Source organism: Mustela erminea, chromosome 1, assembly GCF_009829155.1.
Source record: "Mustela erminea isolate mMusErm1 chromosome 1, mMusErm1.Pri, whole genome shotgun sequence".
Taxonomy (NCBI): domain Eukaryota; kingdom Metazoa; phylum Chordata; class Mammalia; order Carnivora; family Mustelidae; genus Mustela; species Mustela erminea.
The window spans coordinates 89,227,847-89,244,575 of NC_045614.1; the positions used below are offsets into that span (position 1 = coordinate 89,227,847).

The 16,729-nt window shown below is 43.0% G+C and overlaps 1 protein-coding gene across 4 annotated transcripts in view; it reads left to right on the forward strand.

Annotated features, from left to right (window-relative positions):
• The window catches only part of NEK11 (NIMA related kinase 11), a 258,711-nt gene that overhangs the window by 150,090 nt on the left and 91,892 nt on the right, over positions 1-16,729 (forward strand). For all 4 annotated transcript variants that reach the window (XM_032333018.1, XM_032332991.1, XM_032333000.1 and 1 more), the window contains exon 12: positions 2,510-2,670. In XM_032333018.1, coding sequence (XP_032188909.1) covers positions 2,510-2,670 — 161 coding nt within the window. The remainder of the gene's footprint in view (positions 1-2,509; positions 2,671-16,729) is intronic.

The window sequence follows — 16,729 nt, forward strand, 5'->3', positions numbered from 1 at the left end:
CTGTGATTGTCTAATATTTATATTTCTTCCTGGTGTTGTGCATTACAGGCAACACATATACAGAGTTTTATGTTACATGTTAGTAAATGACATCTATTCGGTGCCTACCATGTACACAGTGCTTTACATCCATCATACTATTTAATGTTCACAACAATCCTCAGAGATGGTTACAGTCATGTCCATTTTACAGGTGAGAAAACTGAAGTACAGGAAGTTTAAATAATGCCTGTCACACAGCTGATATTAAAGCCTCGATTTAAACGTAGATCTTTTGGATTCCAAAGCCAGCATTCTCAACCAGTGTTCTTCAAATTGTGTGTTGAGAAATCACTTTAACAAGTTGCAACTAGCATTGTAAAAAATTGAATAGAATGTGAAAGACTAGAATGTGTCATATTTAGTATGGGTAAATCTTGATGCATGAAACTTTCAACTATAAATTTATATTTGTACACAAATGTAAGCACATTTCTGTGTGCTGGGCAACAATGTAAATGATATATTTCCTCTTGTGTCACAGTAAAATTTGAAAGCAAATATTCTGGCCTAAAGGAGGAGGGGAAGAGAAATAGAGGGGAAAAGGGAGAATATAAGGAATAAGTAAATGAATGAGTAACTGTCAGACAAACAGAGAGCCTTTGGGAGCGGAAGAGGAAATAGGAGGGAGTGGGAAGAGGGGGAAAGAATGGACCAATCTGTGAAAAAGACAGATGCTGGGGAGCGGACGAAGAGACACAGGGAGTCACATTATTCTGTCCACCATTCCATTCCATTAATCAATCTTGAATAAAGATTTTTATAAAACGTGACCCCTATATACAAAGAATCTACTTCATCTGCTGTTAAACTGAAAACATGTGATCTGAAGGGAAACAGGCTGTGTTGGAGTTTCCAAAATGCCCAATATGCTCCTTCCTAAGAAGCTGGCAAAGGCAGTTTTGAGTATATATTATTTTTGTCTTTTGAGCTAATTTTGATGCCATGACACTGCCTTTTTTGTCTTATGGGAAACCATAGATAACAAAGATTTTAAAGTAGTCCCTAAGTATCTTACTTCCAGAGGATTCTGGAATCAGTTAACAAAAAGCCCCTTTTTTCAGATGTGGAAATTGAGTGAACATTTTATAAAGTTTCCCTATAGACAATGCTTTCATAAGAATCCTATTACTGGATCTTCATAGCTACCCTGCTAGGTTTCCCTTATGCCAGTTTTACTGGAGAAATTGGCTCAGGAAGCTCAAGCCCCTTGCCTCACTTCTTACATAAGAGGTGGTAGAGCTTAGATTCAAACCTGATTCTCTGACCCGTAATTCCGTATTTTCCCCCAGTAAACACAGAGTAGAACCAGTGGGATGAAATACAGTGCTGTTTGTTATAAATCAGAAGAGTTGTTTTTGTTTATAAATCAGAGTCTGGTGCAAAGCCGAAAATGCCCATGGTTTTAATGTGTGGGCTGTCACTGTAATTCACTCCTCTCCCCAACAGTATTTCCCTATTTCTAGGCCTTCTTTAGGAAATTGGAGTTGATATCGTTATGGGTTTTTGTTGTTGTTGTTGTTGTTTGGTGACCTATTCTTGGCCTTTCTTGGTTGAAAACCATTATAAGTAAAAATTACATTTTTAGTTAGTAATAACATTGCATAAAATAACTTAGGTAGCCACTTCTTGGCATCAACTTAAGGGATGGTCTTTCCTTTAAAAAAAAAAAAATAGGGATGCCTGGTTGGCTCAGTCAGTTAAGCATCTGCCTTCAGCTCAGGTAATGATCCCAGATTCCTGGGATTGAGTCCTATATTGGGCTCCTTGTTCAGTGGGGAGACTGCTTATCCTTGTGCCTGCAGCTCCCCCTGCTTGTGCGTGCGTGCTCTCTCTCACACAAATAAATAAAAATCTTAAAAAAAATAAATGTCACATATAGAGGTGAGTAAGCAGGGTCCCAGCTGACTCCACCTCAAAAGCCTTCATAGCCTGTTGGGAAAAAACTCATAATGTTTCCCTCGGCTTGCCTAAATGCCATTGCTGTATATCCTATCCATCTTGCCTGGTCTCTTAACTAATATTTTTTTAAAAAAGAAACAACAGGGAAGAGTGCTGACCAAGTTCTGCTCCAACAGCCTCTGCAGAAGTTTAATGTGGGTGTGTAATAGGGTCCTGCAGCCAAAGCCTCTCATCCAGTGTTTGTTCCTAAATCCCCTCATTTGTCATAAGGATTCATGCCTCTGAATGTAAAGACTTTAAAGGAGATCATTTCTTCTCATGTCATGGTTTTATTCTTCCACCTTCAAAATATAAATGAATCATCCCTCCTTTCCTCTACTGGCTTAATTTTGCTGAGTATTTATTAAAGTCAACCAGACACTTCAGGAAGCTAATATTCAGCTCTACACTCCATGAAAGCTTTGTCAGTGCAAGCATAACATATATCTCTGGGAAAATATGGGAGATCCTAGACTCAGTCTAATTTAATGACTTCTAGGGTCTGATTGTTGTTTATTCTCTATTTCAGAGATCCCTGAAGACCCGCTTGTGGCTGAAGAGTATTATGCTGATGCCTTTGATTCCTGCTCTGAAGAAAGTGAGGAGGAAGAAGAAGAAACAGTGTTCTCAGCAGCAGAGGAAGAGGTCAAGGATGAGGGACCCCAGCCTGCTTACAGAACATTCCAACAGGTATAGGCCGCTCCCCAACAGAGATGTGGAGCTGTCTGAGGTCCTGACCAGGTTGTGACTTCCCAAAGAGAGTCAAGGAAATCTTAGAACTTGAAGTGGGGATGGGGGGCTAGGGTGTTTTGGGGTTTGTTTGTTTGTTTGTTTTTATTTGTTTGTTTGCATTGGGAGGGTACTAGGGTTTGTTATAAAGGCCCAATATGATGGGTCCAGGGACAGTTAGGACCGCATGGAGTTCTGAGATTCTGGTGTGGACCAAGTTGATGAGGGATGGGCTGGAGCACCCAGTACTTATTCAAGTGGAAAGATGATACACACTGCACTGAAGAGCACCCTGTATACAGCTGTTAAATAAAGAATGCAGGTGTCTCTTTAGAAGAGATATGGAGATTTTTAAAAATACACTTTTCTGCCTAGTGATCAGATTTTTGAGTCATGTCCTAGTGCACAAATTAGTTCTGAGAATGAGGCCCAGAGATCCTGGGATTAGGGTATGATCTTTCTGGCCATGCCCAGCCTTTGTGGGCCCATCCTTACACACAGTGCTGGAGTCTCTGTATGTCCTTGGCATAGATCTCTTTAACAATAGCAAGATTAAGCCCTAGCTGGGTTATAGGCTAAGAAACAGTCCCAGCATGTGATTTCTCTGCCAGGTGTCTATAGGAAAGAAAAAAAAAAGCAAGAGGTATGTAAGATGTAAGCAGATTACTTTGGGCAACTTATGCTCATAAACTTCATCTTCCTCTTAGGCCATCACATGGTAACCTTTCTAGTCCTAAAATTTTTTTTAAAGATTTTTTATTTATTTGACAGAGAGAGAGAGTAGGCAGAGAGGGAGGCAGAGAGAGAGGAGGAAGCAGGCTCCCTGCTGAACAGAGAGCCTGATGCGGGACTTGATCCTAGGACCCTGGGATCATGACTGGAGCCGAAGGCAGAGGCTTTAACCTACTGAGATACCCAGGCACCCCCAGTCCTAAAATTTCTTAAGGCACAGAAGTTTTGTTACTGGAAATCATTAAGCTAGGAAATTAGAAGTCAATCAAGGGGTACCTGTATCAATGGAAACTTAATTCAGGAGGATTAATTGAAGTTTGTATACAATAATTTTTAAAGAATGTAATAGTCAATAAATATTATAATATTCAATAAATAAAGCCAATAAGAAATGTTTTCAGGTTCTATATAAGAAAAGAGAAAGAGACAAGGAAAGGGAAACTAGAAGGATATGGATATGAGGCTAAGAAGAGAAAAGGATGAGAGAAAGAGGAGAACGAGAATTTAGGAGACAAATACGTGAAGAGAGAAGTAGATGAATGTTAAAAGAAATACAGTCAAGGCAGAGAGTGATTCAGCATGCCAAAATAAAAATGCTTCCCTTCTATCATTTCCCCATTTTCCAATGGACTCTGGTGAACAAGAGCACCTCCTACCACACATTTAAAATACAATTCCCATTTCATTCTGTGCCACGGTCCTAAACATGTGAGACAAATCTTTTTTATTTATTTAAATAATTTCTACACCCAACATGGGGCTCAAACTAACGACCCAAGGATCAAGAGTCTCACCATGCTCTTCTGACTGAACCAACCAGGAGACAAATATTACAATATTGCAGCCAACCAGGAGACAAATATTACAATAGGAGACAAATATTACAATATTGCAGAACCATCTTTCTGTGCCTATGGTTGCAAAAACACATCCATTTTTACACAAAACACCAAGTGACAAAATTTTAGCTACTAGTGTTTTACTTTTTATTTTTAATAGATTAAAATTGATTCAGAAAATACACATGAATAAAATATACAGCAAACACCACTCAGGTCAGGAAATAGAACTTTGCTAGCCACTCTGGAAGTCCCGTCTTTGGCATACTTTGGCATACTTATAGGAACACAGGGCTGGAAATCAAAATGCCTGTATACAAGACGAGCCTTTGTTACTTGCAGGTTGTGTGACCTTGTGCAAGTTATTAAATTTCACTGTGCCTCAGTTTTGTAATCTGTAAAAGAGGACAGTAATGACTCCTACCTCACAGAGTAGGCTGGGGATTAAAATGCGGTAATCAATGTAAGGTACTTAAAATACTATCTAAAATTTAATAATTAATTAATGAGATATTAATTATGATGATGATACCCAGCCATCTTGTAGGGTTTTTTTTTTGTTGTTAACATATAATGTATTATTTGCTTCAGGGATACACGTCTGTGAATCATCAGTCTTACACAACTGAGAGTGCTCACCATAGCACATACCCTCCCCAATGTCCATAACTCAGCCACTCTATCCCTACCCCCCAACCCTCAGCAATCTTCAGTTTGTTTCCTGAGATTAAGAGTCTCTTATGGTTTGTCTCCCTCCCAATGCCATCTTGTTTCATTTTTTTCCTTCTCTTCCCCCCACAACCCCCTATCATGCCTCTCAAATACCTCATATCGGAGAGAGCATACGATAATTGTCTTTCTCTGATTGATCTATTTCGTTTAGCATAATCCTGTGGGTTTTTTCAAAAGATTTATTTATTTATTTTGGAGAGAGCAGGTGCATGAGCTGTGGGTAGGGCAGAAAGAGGGGGAGAGACTCTCAAGAAAACTCCTTGCTGAGCATGGAGCCCAACACAGGGCTTGATCCCATGACCCTGAGATCATGACCTGAGCTAAAACCAAGAGTCGGGTGCCCCATTGAGTGAACCACCCAGGCACCCCATCTTGTGGATTTTTTATGAAACTTCCCAAACTCTCTAATGTTAGTGTGAGATTTCACAACTGTGGTATTAAAAAAAAAAAATTCCCTCCTTTTTATTTCTTAGGGCCAGTGATAAATATAGGACAGCAGTTTTGCTCTCTGGGCCGTGCATCTGTCACATGTGATATGATAACTGAAATTTTCTCTGCTCAGTGAAGTGTTAGGAAAAGAGTGATCTTTTTGGAATGGTGCCACAGGGGCAGAGAAATGGATACAGGCTAGACTTTGTGAGTTGATTTTAAATCTATTGGGACAGGATGCTGAGGCCTCTCACACCCACATGGGTATTTTGTCTCACAAAACCGTTGGGTAGTTATTCTTATTTCTGTTTTCCAGATGAAGAAACTGAGTCACTGAGAGAAGTAGGTTGCCTGTGACCACACAACTAGGGAAGGCGCTCAGAACCACGAACAGGTCTGGGTCTGTCATGCTCACCAGCCAGTGTTCTTTCTGGTACAAAATGTGTATCAGGCTAGAGTAATTTTAGTATAATAGAAACAGGAGTGGAAATCTCATTGAATAATCTGTGGAAAGATAGGTAACTACAGTCCCATTTGCTTTTCCTGTAATCTAATATTATTTTCTCCACCCCAAAGAGGGTGAGTGTGCGGTTGTGATGGGTGTCTGCTCTTCCCTTTCTAGGTTATTTAACTAGCGACACTCAAATTGTAGTTACAGAACACTATGCTGAGACTCGATCACTGTTGGCTTTGTGAATTAGGTGAAAACTGCAGCCATCACTTGGATTTGCCTTCCCTCCCCCTAGTCTCACCATTGACCCAAGTGTGCCCAAGGTCTTCGGTGGTCCTTCCACCCATGGCTTTTATGTGAGTAGTCAGATCAAGTTGATTCTTATTCCTTCAGGTAGAGCAAAAGTCACATAGTTTGTATTTGATGGAAGAGGTGCTTTCAAAAAAAACCAAAAAAACAAAAAACAAAAAACCATGGGCTTCATTGGGATTGATTGCTGAGTCCCTTGCGCCACCTGTGACAATCTTTTCAGCAGCAGCATCTCCAAAGTGGTTTTTATTAAGCACCTAATTGCTGCTGATCGTTCCTTCCCTCTCTGCTGCGTTAAGCCGAACATCAACAGCACCTTTATCACAAGCCATTATCATAGTGTTGATAGCTACTCTGTGAAGGCTGTGGTCACTGAATTGGAACCAGCCTCTTAGATCTCAGGAGAATGGAGTTTATAGCTGTCATCATAAGAGGGGTTTCAACAGTATTTGTGGGACCTGTCACTGAAAAGTGTTTCTGCTCTAATGGATATGTTTTAGGGCCGCAGATTGATGGGGTGTATTCAGAGACCCTTCTGTTTTCCCTCGTTGCCTTGACCACCATTTCCCTCTGCAAGACTAATCAATGTCCTGTGTGCACGCTACACACGCTAGGTAGACCATAATAACTTCACACAGAACTCCCTCAGGAAAGGCTCTGTTTAATGAATGTGGCTTTCAGCAATACTTGTTTTAAGAAGACTCTTAGGACCATGATGTTTGTTCTTGCCAAGACAAAGGGCTGTGGAGGCCCATATTTCCAGCTAATTTTGAAGCTTTCACCAAATCCTCTAGTGGCTTTCAAATTCCCTCTGCACAGCAAAGCATTAGGAAAAGTGCAATGATCTCCTTGGAATGGTGCCACGGGGCAGAGAAATTGATGTAGGCTAGGCGAGGCCCAAGAGTCTACTGAGGACTCTCGGATCAGGTCATCATGAGAATATGTGCCTCTGAGCGTCTTCTGGTAGTAGAGTCATTAGTTTAATAAATCCTCATTGTTATAACAGTAACATCTAACATCTCCTGAACCTTTATTCTACGCCCTGTACTTTATATGACATGTCAGCCCAGGTCCTCTGGGAAGCAGGTGACAAGACAGAATTGGGGAAAGCCTCATACCACGATGCTAGTCTGCACCTTCGTGGGTAAGGATGGAAGGGAAGGCAGGACTGTGTGGCACCTTCAACATGCAGGGTCTGGAAAGGTCTTCACGGTGCCCATAAGAGAGCCCCAGACAAAGTCTGCCCTCACCATCAGAGGAGGCCAGACTGGGTGGGAATGGCCTGGCTCTGGTTTCCTAATGCTTGAACTGGCTGCGAGCTGTCGGGAGGAGCCCATCCTGGAGCAGCAGCTGAGGGCGGCTAGCTGGCTTCACAGCAAGGCTGGCAGCAGGCTGGCTCTGGAAGAGAAATGGAAGGGGTGCATCTCGGCTATGGGCACAGATGCATATTTTATTTCATTCTTGCAAGTTGGTCCTTTAATGCGTGTATTCTAGTTGAACTGCATCAATCTGGAATTGAACTGGCTGGAATTCCAACAAGGGAGAAGGTGAGAGTGAGGAACAAGGCAGGTGGGCAAAAGAAAGGAAGAAAGCTTGGGTTAGTGATTTCCGGCCAGTTCTGCCTGACATTTGAACCAAAAACTGGACGCCCCAGATGGAGAAAGGGCTGAGGGCTATAAATCCAGAGTCCCCCACTGCCTCTCAGGGTCCATGCATCTCTCAGGTTGAGAACCTCTTGGTGCTTTGAATTCTTGCCCTAGACTTAGAGTAGTTACAACCATGTGTTCTTCATACAATGCAGTTCCTCAGTGCTAGTCAGCTCTTCCGTTTGATGCTTAAAAAGAAACAGCATAATTAGTCTATAGTTGGTTACTGTATTAAGAACTGACTTTAAAACTCAGGTCCCTTGAAAGATGAGTCTGTTGTGATAGCCTCAGCTTGCACAAGAAGAAACTGAGTCTCCGTGAGGGGAATGCAGCCACCAAGTAGCACAGAGCTAACAAGTAGGAGAGCTGCAGATCTGACATGTGTCTTAGCCATTCCTCTATACAGTCTTCCGGGACAACTATTTAATTATTGCAATTATAATCCCTCCTCTGTGAGGACTGGGTAAACACAGTAGGTGTGAGGGGATAGCTGAGGGCCACCGCATTGTCTGACTCTGTTCTCCTGAACAGAATTACTGAGCTGTGCACGAAGCAAAATTTACACTCGTTCTAGGAACAGTGCCGAGTTATGGAAATTAAAACAAAAAAGAGCCTGTCTCTCACATCTGTTACAGGATATAGAATTCTCTCCTCCTCCCATCTTTTTGTTTGTTTGATTTAATGGAAGATGCCAAAACTCTTGAGTCCAAACTGTAGGGCTTATTTAACTGGGATTTTGCATGATCTGACCTAACTCATCTGACTTCATGCATGGGAGGAAAGAGTTTTTGTCTGGAATTGGCCTCAGAGGTCATCGGTTCTAAGAAGCAGTCAGCCCCGCTATTTAACATCTCTCCATCAGCACCTCCCTGCCGCCCATGTCCCAGGCTGTAAAGCAGCCCATCTTGCTGAGGCGTTAGAGGAACCCAGTGGTTTCATGTGTCACGCCTTCCAGGTAACAGGCCTTCTTTTTTTTTTTTTTTTTTAAGATTTTATTTATTTATCAGACAGACAGAGATCACAAGTAGGCAGAAAAGCAGGCAGAGAGGAGGAAGCAGGCTCCCTGCTGAGCAAAGATCCTGATGTAGGGCTCCATCCCAGGATCCTGGGATCATGACCTGAGCCGAAGGCAGAGGCTTTAACCCACTGAGCCACCCAGGCGCCCCGGTAATAGGCCTTCTGTAGACCCCGTGTGTGTTGCTGAAAGGAATCACTTTGATGGGACAGTTTCCACTGCTGGCCCTATTCCAGCCCTCATTTTCAGCATGGTTATTCTGCCTTCCTTCGCTACAATTTCTTGTCCAGGCTAAAGCATAGCTCACTGCGGGCCAGACAGACACCAGCAAACGTTGCTGTGGAACATAGCACTGTGGACTTTGTAGGAGGTTTTAGCCCCTAAATCTTTTCAATTGGACCCACTGTTGTATTGAAGATTGCAACTACACTTTTTGCCCCAGTCCCAAAGAATGGAGGAAAAGAAGGAAGATGATGGGGTAGAAAAAGACAAAACAAAACTGAGTGGGAATGCATAGAATCTGTGTGCTCCTTTCAGTGTGGAGGGTGGGATCCTCCCCTAGTCTCCACCACCCCCATGTTGGTGACTGAGCAGAGGTGCACAGCAACTGGGAAAGGAAAGGGACAGCAAGCAGCCCACACTGGGCCCTCCTGTGCTATTCCTGAGGTAAGTATGGTGGAGTGGTGTATGCTGGTTTTGCAAAGCGGGTAAGCCTAGTTGGAATGGCACCTTTGGACTTCTCCAACAAGTCCCCTTCCTCTTCACCAGCACTCAAGTCATGTGTCCACAGTTATCAGTTGAGCCGAGCTACCCAGACCGTATAGGGCATGAATGAGTCTACAAAGAATAGGAGAATCCTCCCACATGGCCTTTGCAAACAAAGGGCCCTCCCCACTCTTCTGTGATTCATTTATACAGAGAAATTTAATTTTATTTTCTGAATATTTTATTCATCTGGAAAGACAGAGTGAATACCATTTCAAGTTGTCTGGTCTAGGAAGAAAGGAATGTGACACATCTGGGACATTGTTGGAGGTACTGTCCTTTCTACATGACCCACATAGGACCACATCATACCAGAGGAAGCAACAATCATTCTTATTAAGACAGGGTCAGCTTTGCAGCCCAACAGGTGCCATGCTAAGTCCTTTCCATGCCTTGTCCCATTTTATACTCACAGGCACTTTCCGGAGCTAACATCTTCTGTCCCACTTTACAAAGAGGAAAGTGCGACACAGAAAGAAAGAATAACTGACTTGACCTAGGTCACCCAGTCCATTGACAGAGCTGGAATTCAAACCAGCAAATTCTCCTTGCCAATGAGGAGACATGTGGGGTGAGTGCAGAAGTGAATGTAGAAGTTTCGTAAAGGAGAGGAAAAGAAGATGCCTGGGACCTAAGGGGCAGCTCCAAAATGTGTGAGAACGTGACCGGAGGATTTAAAATCGTGTTGAAAACACAGGACCAAGTTTCCCACGTACTCTGTGGGATTCATGTAGGAGTAAAGCTAGAACTGGAGTCAAAAATAATAACGTGCCATAAAGAAGTGTGTATCACAAGGGCTATCTTTTGGAACATGAATCGATCAAGGTTCCTTAAATGGCAGGACTTTCCTCCCTAGACTACCGGGCACGTGGCGTGAGAAGAGATAAATAGTTCATCAGGAGCAAGTGAGCTTTTGGGAGGGAGGGGTGGCTTGGGGGCAGGCTCCCGGCACACTGCTACTACTCCTTCAGCCTCCCCAGCTCCTGAAAACTTCATTGCACAAGTTGCTGGGTGGCCATCGTGATGCCACTCCCAGCAGCCCTGCTTTCTTTTCCCTCCTCTCCATCTTCTACATTTCCAAACTGTGATCCAAAATGTCCAAAGAGTTCTGGATCAGATACCTATGAATGCAAACCTGGGCACTAATAGGAGACAGCTGCAGTGAGAAGGTTTTAATAATGCAGAATAAACAAGGCATGAGCAGTGAAATGTGGACACATTGACAATCACGTTTCAGTGACTCCGAATTCAGTGACAGAGGCATTTGGAGTGACGGGAGCCTGGGGGCTTGCCTCCAGTTTGAATGTGGCAGATGTGGCTCCGTGTTCCCGTCATGACACAAGCACTGAGACCTTTTTTGCTTTGACAGAGGTGACCATTGGTGGTGAGCTAGGAGTGAAGATGTCAGCTTCCTGATTTCGGGACAGTTTCTGTGAAGGTGCCATCCACTCTGTCCTGTGGCTTTGCACCGAATGGCACCCTCTGCCATCCTATGAATTATGAATGCAAATAAACAAGGGTTTGCCTTTCAATGAGATCGAAGTGAGATGTGAAAGGTCCATCTGAGTGTGTAGAAAATGGATAAGGTCACCTTGGTGTTTGGTTTCTGTAACTTAGTGACATTTTGCAGGATGCAGTGGATAGAGTTTAAAGAATGGACAGTAGCTTAGTACAAGAACATGGGTGGATTGTGGGAAAGAACATGGGTGGGTTGTTGCTTGGGTCATACATTCATACACCACACAGATGAGGGTTCTAGGCACTGGGTGGAAGGTCGTGAAAAGCAGACCCAATGCCACCTTCATGGACATCTCACCTAGTCTCCTGTGTTTATGGAGTATCCATAGACTGTCAGCTCCCAAATGTGTATCTTCCATTCTGCACTTCTGTCTCCAGATTCACATCCCCTGTCTTTCCAGGAGTGGGGATAGATGTCATGTGGACTTCTAATAGACATCCTGAACTAAGCATGTCCAAAACTGAAGGAATACACCCCAGCCCCAGGCCCAGTCAGCTCCTCCTGAGTCAACCTTGACTCTTGCATGTCCTTTCACTCACATTCCACTTCCAGTGCATGAGCAAAACCTATTGACTCAATGTTTAGAAGATGATCATTATTTAGCACCTCTACTCCTACTGCTGGAGACACCATCGCCTCCCCAGTGTATGACTGCAGTAGCTTCCAACGGGCCTCCTGATAACCCTCTCTCCCATACTTCACTCAAACGAAAAGGCACAAGTCTGTTCAAAATGGCCTTGCAGCATCCCCTCATCATCCATGGAAGATCTCCTTCCTTCCATCACTGTGAGAATCACCCTTGCCCACCCCACTCTAGTCACATTAACCTTCTTGCTGTTTCCGGAACACATCAGGCACGTTTCTGCCATTGGAAGCCTAGAACGCACTCCCCTCCAGATACACAAATTATTTTGCTCCCTCTCTACCTTCAAGTTTGTGCTTATATGCCATCATCTTGGGGAGGACTCAGACTACTTAGAGAATTTAGCACTTGCTGGTGTGAGAAGTCCTTGTGTCCTTTCCCTGCTGTATCGTCCTCCGTAGATCTTAACACTTCTGACCTACCACTGTTTATTTGCTTACTCATTTATAGTTTCTCTCCCCCTTCTAGAATGTAAGCCAGTTGGGCAAAGATTCTGTTTGTATCACTGCTGTATCCCCAGCACCTTGAATAGTGTTCAGCACAGAGCAAACATCGAGCAAATATTGGGGAGTAAATAGATGAATGAATGCCTACATGGATAAGCTAGTGGTACAGGTAGCCAATACGCCAGGACACACACAGCTGGAGCAAAGAAGAAAGGAAGAAGTTGAGGTGATGGAAGAAATGGGCATTTGGGGGAGGGGTCGAAACACCTCCTGAGAGGGGTTCAGGAAGTTCCTAGCAGAGGGGTTCTCAGCTGTGACCTGAGGGATGGAAAAAGCACTCTCTGCTGTAAGAAAACAGAGTTGGGAGAGGAGTGTTTCAGAGGCGCGTAGTGTGTGTAGGAAGGCCCAGGTCATGAGAGGGCTTGGCAAGTTTGAGAAATTGCAAGAAGACTGATGCTGTTGGAGATGTCAGGCCAGCAGTAGCTACACCAACAAGGTCTTGGAGAGTGGGTTTTATTTTAAGCACAAGGCCAATCCAGTGAAGGGCAACTGAAGTCAAGTCTTAAAATGAATCTATGGCAGTAGAAATTGGAACGACAGTGGCAGTGAAATGTGGCGACTGGCTGAGAGGGGCCCTGAGGGAAATTTCAGGAACTTGGTGGCAATATGGGTATTGTATGTGGAAGATCTGGGCATTTCACTGCATGCAAATTTTAGAATAATACATCATCAATGATGTCATCAAGACAAGAAAAACCACCAAAAAAACTACACCAGAATTGTGATATCCATACATATATTGTGACACGTGTAAGTTAGCCGGTATCAAGGCTGTGTCTTTGACTCCTTGTAGCCCATGCATGACTTCAGGAGTCATGCTTCAAGGAGGTCCTAGGTACACTCAGGTAAGGTGTCTTAGGGGAAAAAAGTTGAGTCCAGAATGACTAAGCTTGAGTGGGGAGAAGGGTTCTGTATGGTTTGGTCTCATCCTGCAGGACGACTCTGTCAAGACCGGTGACCAAGAGGTAAAAGAAATCAGCCCCTCCACACCCTCACACCCACTGATAGGGACCCTTGAGTGGCCCAAGGGTCTGAGTGAGATGAAGCTTAGCTGAGCTCCCCTCTGGCTGGAGCTCTACTGGGTGGTTATGTCCATTCCATGTATACATTTATAGATCTTTGTTTGGATTTGTTCCACAGACAGAAATGGTGTTGGGCCTGGTAGCACACCACGTAGGTACCCATTCCCATTCACCCTGAGTGGCCTTCAGCCCCAGGAAACTTAAACACTTCATAGCTGTGCAACTGTTTATATCTGGGTTGCTAACTGTCCAGCCTTTTGTGGTGTGGCTTTGGGAATCAGCAGCACCCACCTGGCAGGAGAGTGCTGAGGGTGCTAGATGAAGACATATGGTTGGGTTTTTACCACCTCAAGGTGTAGGGGCATGAAGCAGAAGAACAACCCTCTTGGAGGTTCTTGAGAATGTCTAAAGGTAAATGTACAATTGCTAAGGGCTACTGGTTCCTAAACTGAGCCCTCATCCCAAAATAAGGTCTTCTGGCAGCTAGTTGCCATTCTTCCATTTGTTTCTTCATTCATTCACTCGTTTGTTCATTCATTCATTCATTCATTCACAATTAATTCCAAGAAGGGCACAATATTATAAATTGGTTACATTTTACTGGTGTCGGTGGGGTAGGAAGAGCCGTGGAGTGAAGGACAGTGTCTTTACATCTCCCCCTTGCCTCTCTTTGGCTCCTTCCTCTACAATCTCTTCTTCATCCAGATAAAGGTCAAGCATCCTTAGACTTTGGACAACAGGCCTCATGTGACTAGGCTTCTCTATGAGTAGGTTCTCATTGCTTTGTTCCCTCAAGGGAATAAGTAACTGTCAGCAACAGCTTCAGAAACAGATTTCTTCAACTGCATTATCCATTCCAATAATTTGAGCAGAAAGTTAAACTGGGTTCAGTCCAAGATACGGAGCATATTGGTTGTGTACCAAACAAACATTTTTGAGCCTTCTGTTTAACAAACACGTGTTATAGTTAAAATGTGCCAGGCATGGAGCTATGTACTTATGGATGCTAACATTTATTCCTCCTGACAACCCATTTTACAGATGGGGAAATGAAGATGTGAATGGTTTAAGTAATTGCTCAAGACACATGACAGGCAAATGGCAAGGCCAGATTTAAACTCAGGTGGGCTTATTCCAGAGCCCTTGCTCTTAACCACTAGGCTGTTCCCTTCTCCTTTGGTCCATTCTGCCAGAGCCTCAGTTTTAGGCCAGTGGCCAGCTTCCCTTCATGATTTAAATACACCCTAAATCCTATTCGTTTCAGCCAATCTGGCCATCACACTCTACTTACCAGGGACCGGTTTAAAATAAATATGCAATCAATTCTGGCCAAAAAGTGTGAGGATATACTTTCTTGGGGAGGAGGGGGTCTGAGAATGCATGGAAAGGAGCATATTGGGGCTCTTTGTTTAAGGTGGTTTATGGAGATTTTTGGTTACTTGTAGCTGAAACTTTCCTAGGTGATATAGATGCTAAATTAAGATACATTTTCTAACAGGAATATTGACATAGAAATATAGTTGTGTGGTTATTGGATTATATTTTCAAGACAGCTTCTTGTGCACTTTCATATAAAAGTTTGAATTCTAAGGAAAAGCCAGTGCTTGTGATATGCACAAATGACAGTATTTGGGGCTTGCCTGTAAGAACTAACAATGAAAATGTACGATGCTCTGTAGTTCTGGTTTGGTATAAACCTGGTCTGTTATTGAATATCCATGTTCAGATGTTATTGAGAATTTGGTCCTTTGAGTCTATCAGAGTATTAGATCCTAACAAAATAATGCTCCCAGAATTTCTTCTTCCTGGATTGGAAACTGCTTATTCTACACCACTGTATTCTGTCTGTCTTTCTCTTTCTCTCTCTCTAAGTTAAATTTTAGTTAGTTAGCATACAGTGCAGTATTGGTTTCAGGAGTAGAATTCAGTGATTCATCACTTACACACAACACGCAGTGCTCATCACAAGAGCCCTCCTGCATATCCCTCCCCCATCTAGCCCATCCTCTACCTCCCTCCCTCAACTCTCAGTTTGTTCTTTATTGTTAAAAGTCCCTTATGGTTTCCCTCTTTCTCTTTTTTCCCCTTTCCATGAGTTCACTTGTTGTCTTTCTTAAATTTCACATAAGAGTGAGATCATATGGTATTTGTCTTTCTCAGACTGACTCATTTCTCTTAGCATAATACACTCTAGCTCCATTCACATCATAGCAAATGTCAAGATTTCATACTTTTTGATGACTGGATAATTCCCATTGTGTATATATACCACATCTTCTTTATCCATTCATCAGTCAGTAGACATTTTGGCTCTCTCCATAGTGTGCTATTGTTGATAATGCTGCTATAAACATTGGGGTGCATGTACCTCTTCCAATCTGTGTTTTTGTGTCTTTTGGATATATACCTAGCAGTGCAATTGCTGGGTCATAAGTTAGTTCTTTTTTTTTTTTTTTAGATTTTATTTGTTTATTTAACAGAGAGAGATCACAAGTAGACAGAACAGCAGGCAGAGAGAGAAGGGGAAAGCAGGCTCCCTGCTGAGCAGACAGCCCGATGCGGGGCTCGATCCCAGGACCCTGAGATCATGACCTGAGCCAAAAGCAGAGGCTTAACCCACTGAGCCACCCAGGCACCCCTCATAAGTTAGTTCTATTTTTAACTTTCTGAGGAGCCTCCATGCTGTGTTCCAGAGTGCATTCCCACCAACAGTACAAGAGGGTTCCCCTTTCTCCACATCCTTACCAACACCTTTGTTTCTTGCGTTGTTGATTTTAGCCATTGTGACAGATGTGAGGTGGTATCTTATTGTGGTTTTAATTTGTATTTCCCCGATGATGAGTGATGTTGAGTATCTTTTCATGTGTCTGTCAGCCATCTGGATGTCTTCATTGGGAAAGTGTCTATACATGTCTTCTGCCCATTTCTTAACTGGATTTTTTTTTGGGGGGGGGTGTTCTGTTTGATAAGTTCTTTATAGATTCTGGAGACCAACCCTTTATCAGGTATGTCATTTGCTAATATCTTCTCCCATTCCGTAGGTTGCCTTTTAATTTTGTTGATTGTTTCCTTCACTGTGCAGAATCTTTTTATCTTGATGAAGTCCCAATAGTTCATTTTTGCTTTTATTTCCTTGCCTCTGGTGATCTGTCTAGCAAGAAGTTTCTATGGCTGAGGTCAAGGAAGTTTCTACCTGCGTTTTCTAGGATTTTGTCTCACATTTAAGTCTTTCATCCATTTTGAGTTTATTTTTGTGTGTGGTGTGAGAAAATGGTCCAGTTTATTCTTCTGCATGTTGCTGTCCAGTTTTGCCAACACCATTTGCTGAAGAGAATTTTTCCTTTGGATATTCTTTCCTGGTTTGTTGAAGATTAATTGATGATATAGTTGAGGGTCCGTGTCTGGGTTCTCT